The sequence below is a fragment of the Bison bison genome, unplaced genomic scaffold, assembly GCF_000754665.1.
Source record: "Bison bison bison isolate TAMUID 2011002044 unplaced genomic scaffold, Bison_UMD1.0 scf7180017864340, whole genome shotgun sequence".
NCBI lineage: Eukaryota > Metazoa > Chordata > Mammalia > Artiodactyla > Bovidae > Bison > Bison bison.
Genome location: NW_011494912.1, coordinates 4,279,053 through 4,282,835, shown reverse-complemented (window position 1 = coordinate 4,282,835; position 3,783 = coordinate 4,279,053). Strand labels below are relative to the sequence as shown.

The following is a 3,783-nucleotide window of genomic DNA, read 5'->3' as shown; positions in this document are numbered from 1 at the left end:
ACGCCAACCCCAAACCCCTCCTGCAGGAGTCGCAGCAAGGCCTGGCTTCGGACTCTCTCCTATTTTCCCAGGTACGGCCAGGAGCCCCAGCCCTCCTCTTCCCCTGCCCAGAAGGGCTGAGCCAGGCTACAGACTGGGGGGCCCCCTACATCTTTAGATAGTACAGATCTGGGCCTCCTCTTCTTCTCTTCCTCCCGTGCAACATCAGGGAGCATCGGATTTTACAAAACATCATGTTCAGATGAGACAAACTGAGGTTCAGAGAGGATCCAGGGTCACACAGTCACTGGCAGGGCCCCCCACACCCCAGCCCAGAACTGGGCCCCTCTCAGACGAGGCCCACGCTGCCGGGGAGGGCTTGGTGGGCTTCTTAGAGGCGCGCGCCCTCACCACCCCTCTGCTTGCCTTGCAGGTGGAGCTGGGGGCCTGGGAGTTGGTGGTGAGTCTACCAATCTCACAAGTCGGGGCCTCATTTCAAGCAGGGCCCTGAGCTCCTTCGCAGTGTGGGGCGGGGAGGGTCCATCCTATTGAGGGAACGGTTAGTGCAGCCACAGCCCTAGGCTGGCCTTCTGGTGTGGGGGCTTGATGGAGCCCATGGGAGAATCACAGAAGCTGAAAAGGCCAGCCTTGGGGTGTGGGGGCCCCAATTCCTAGAGCTCCCAGCCTGGCACTTGACTGGGCATCAGGAGTGAGACGGGGATCTGGGTCACCCCAGGTCTTAGGGTCTAACCAGAGAGGTTGACGAGGTCTCATAGAAGAGGAAAGATATTGTTGGGTAAGAACAGGGCCTATTCAAGCAGGTGGTCAAGGAGGCCGAGCCTGGAGCCCCTCGGCTGGGGGGTGAGGCTGTCCCTGGGAAATGTGGCCTGGGGTCTGACTGTGGTGGGAGGGGCTGCCACAGAGCTGGTCAGACCTCCAGAGGCTGCAAGGAACGAGGCTGGGCGGGAGGGTCAGGCTGGGGGCAGAGAGGCCTTCAGAACCTGCTGCTACAGGCGCATGGGTGCGGGCTAGTGGGGCGGGCTGGTAGAGGTGGGGAAGCCTGGCCACCTCCCCAACCCCCTGCCTTCCCTCCACAGGCAAACCTCCCAAGCCCTTCGGAGGGGCCCTGGGAGCCCTGGGATTCCCAGGTGAGTAGACTCTGCCCCTGGAAGAGGGCAGGGTGGGGGGACAGGCTGGAGCTGCTGTCTCCAAAATAGATCCTCAGAGCTGAGAGTGGGCCAGGGACCCTCCTGGCTCTCCCAGGCCAGGCCTGGCAAGCCCTCCCTGCCTGGTACCCACACCCCGACTCCTGCAGGGAGAAGCCGAGAGAAAGAAAAGGTGGGGGGAGGAGGAGGGACTGGGAGGGACAGAGGAGGAGAGAGAGGATGGAGGTGACAGGGAGCCCTGGTGTCAGGGAACTGGAGGGTAGACCCTGCAGGGGTCCTGGAGCCACGCCCTTGCTCCAAGGGGCAGACATGTGTCTGGCAGTGTCTGATCACCACCCTCAAGGCCTCTCCCAAGATGCCTGAAAGGGACTCAGAAAAGCCCCAGCTCCACCCTGGCAGTCGCTCAGGCTTTGGATCCCCTTCCACCCGCACCTGCTTCCCACCGCCCCCCCTCTCACCCTGAGACGAGGCAGCCCAGGGAGGAACAGAGGCCAGAGCAGTCTGACCTCATTCAAGGCGCCCAGCTCTCAGTCAGGCACCAGCTGGTGCTTGCGGCCCATGACCCTACTTGCTTTCTTTCCCAACAAACACCCTGGATGAGCTCTGCAGAGATATGGTGTCTCTACCACTAGGCAGCTCGCTGCCACCAGGTGGCGGTAACGAGCCACACCTTGCTCCTGCAGGGGTAGGCGCTAGTCCAGGCCCCACGACCGACCCTGGTGGCTTGATGATTTGAAACAAGGTTAACCAGTCAGATCCTCCCCAGGAGAGGGCAAGAGCCCTGCTACCATCCACTTGCCCAGTGGGAGTTTGCACAGTGAAAGGGCGCGGAGTTTGGCCTGGGGTGGTGGCCAGGCTTCCGCCTGGCTTCCTGGAGCCTCTGTTTCCCGTGGTGATAATGCGGATGTGAGAAGAGCTTGGAGTTGGGCAGAGTGGGCAAGGGCTTGAGCACCAGCGGCCAGGACTGACTGGGGGGCGTGCCTCCCCTGCACCCAGGTGGGGCCTGCCTGGGGAAATCCTGTGGCCGGAAGAGAAAGTGAGCTTCCCGGGACCCCTGACTCACGACCTCATCAACGTTGGTGCTACTGCTTGGTGGAGAATGTAAACCCTTTGTGACCCCACCCCCCTTTCCCATGCCCCCTCCTAAGTTCCCACCCCGGGTGGGAACAGGGCAGGCCGGGCGGCCTTGGAAATCCACAGGGCAAGGAGGCAAGAGAGTGGTGGCCAAGTGGGCCCCGGGAGGCCCCCCTCCTTCAGAGGCAAGGGGTGGGTGGGCTTGGCCCCCTGCCCCGACGCCCTTCCCGCCCAGGAACTCCCCCTTCACACACTCTCCATCTCTAGGGGAACTTGGTGCTACATGCTGGTGCTCTGACTCTTCCTGCGGGGAGGGAGGAGGGAAGGGCAGCCCCTTAGGGACCCCCCCTCCCTGGGGCTCCTCTGAAGATGGTGCAGACACTTCCTGGGCAGTCTCGCCTCCCACTGCCCACCAGGACCCACCTCTGGCTGCGGTCCAGTTGGTACCCAAGCATCGAAACCCTCATGCTGGATTGGGTCACACCATCTCTTGGCCTCCTTGGCCCCCCTTTCCCCGACCCATTGCTGTTCCCTATGTCCGAAGACTCCCCCCGCCCCCATATTGGGAACAGCCCTCTTGCTCTTGTGGAATTCATCCGCCCATCTGTCCATCCGTCCGTCCATCCTTGTCCTGGTTTGGCCGCCCGGCACCCCTAGCTGGCTGGGCACCCCCACCATCGACTTGGTTAACCTGTCATGGCAGCCTGGGCCCAGCCTCCACCCCATCGCACACACCCCTACGAAGGGGCCCCGAGCCTCTGGGTGTGAAGAGCTGTACCAGCTGGGGCCGCAGGAATCTCCGCCCAAACCTGGATCTCCCCCCACGCAGTACTGTATCCCCGTCCCCTCCTCGAGCCACTGTACTTCAGAGCATTTCTCCCCCGCCCCGCCCATCTCTATGTGTCTCGCTGTGATAGATCAATAAATATTTTATTTTTTGTCCTGGACATTTGGGGATTATTTTTGATTGTTGATGTTCTTTCATTTTACTTGTGTGGTTTATTGGAAAAAAACCAACCAACAAACAAAAAACCTTTCTTTTTTCTGATCTGGGGAGCTATATCCCCATTAGAAAATTCATTTTAATCACTTTGGTATAGCTCTGGATGAAACACACATTTAAAAAAAAAAAGAATTAACTGCTTCAGAAAAGACTAATAAATGAAAACATTTTAAAGGAAACCGTGTCTTGGCCTCCTTTGTAAGCTCTCATCTGCCTTCAGTTCCCGGTCCAGGTAGGGAACAGGGCTCGGGGAAACTCGGGGAAACTTGGGTCTTCCCAAGTGGCGCTTAGGTAAAGAATCTACCTGCCAATGCAGGAGGTGCAAGAGACGCACATTCGATCCCTGGGTCAGGGAAGATCCCCTGGAGAAGGGAATGGCAACCCACTCCAGTTTTCTTGCCTGGAGAATCCCATGGACGGAGAAGCCGAGTGGGCTACAGACCATGGGGTCGCAAAGAGTCAGACACGACTGAGCGACTAACACTTTCACTCTACCAAAATCATCTGCCATTGACTTCTGGTGAAAGGATCCTTCTTCAAGTTCAGCCTGTCCTTTAAAAA

The 3,783-nt window shown here is 59.1% G+C and overlaps 1 protein-coding gene across 1 annotated transcript in view; it reads left to right on the top strand.

Annotated features, from left to right (window-relative positions):
• ELN (elastin) overlaps positions 1–3,401 on the top strand; it is a 33,784-nt gene extending 30,383 nt beyond the window's left edge. Inside the window, exon 31 of the mRNA XM_010854287.1 lies at positions 2,660–3,401. Within this exon, the coding sequence (XP_010852589.1) occupies positions 2,660–3,133 (474 nt within the window). The 3' untranslated portion in view covers positions 3,134–3,401. The remainder of the gene's footprint in view (positions 1–2,659) is intronic.
• The last annotated feature ends 382 nt before the right edge of the window (positions 3,402–3,783 follow it).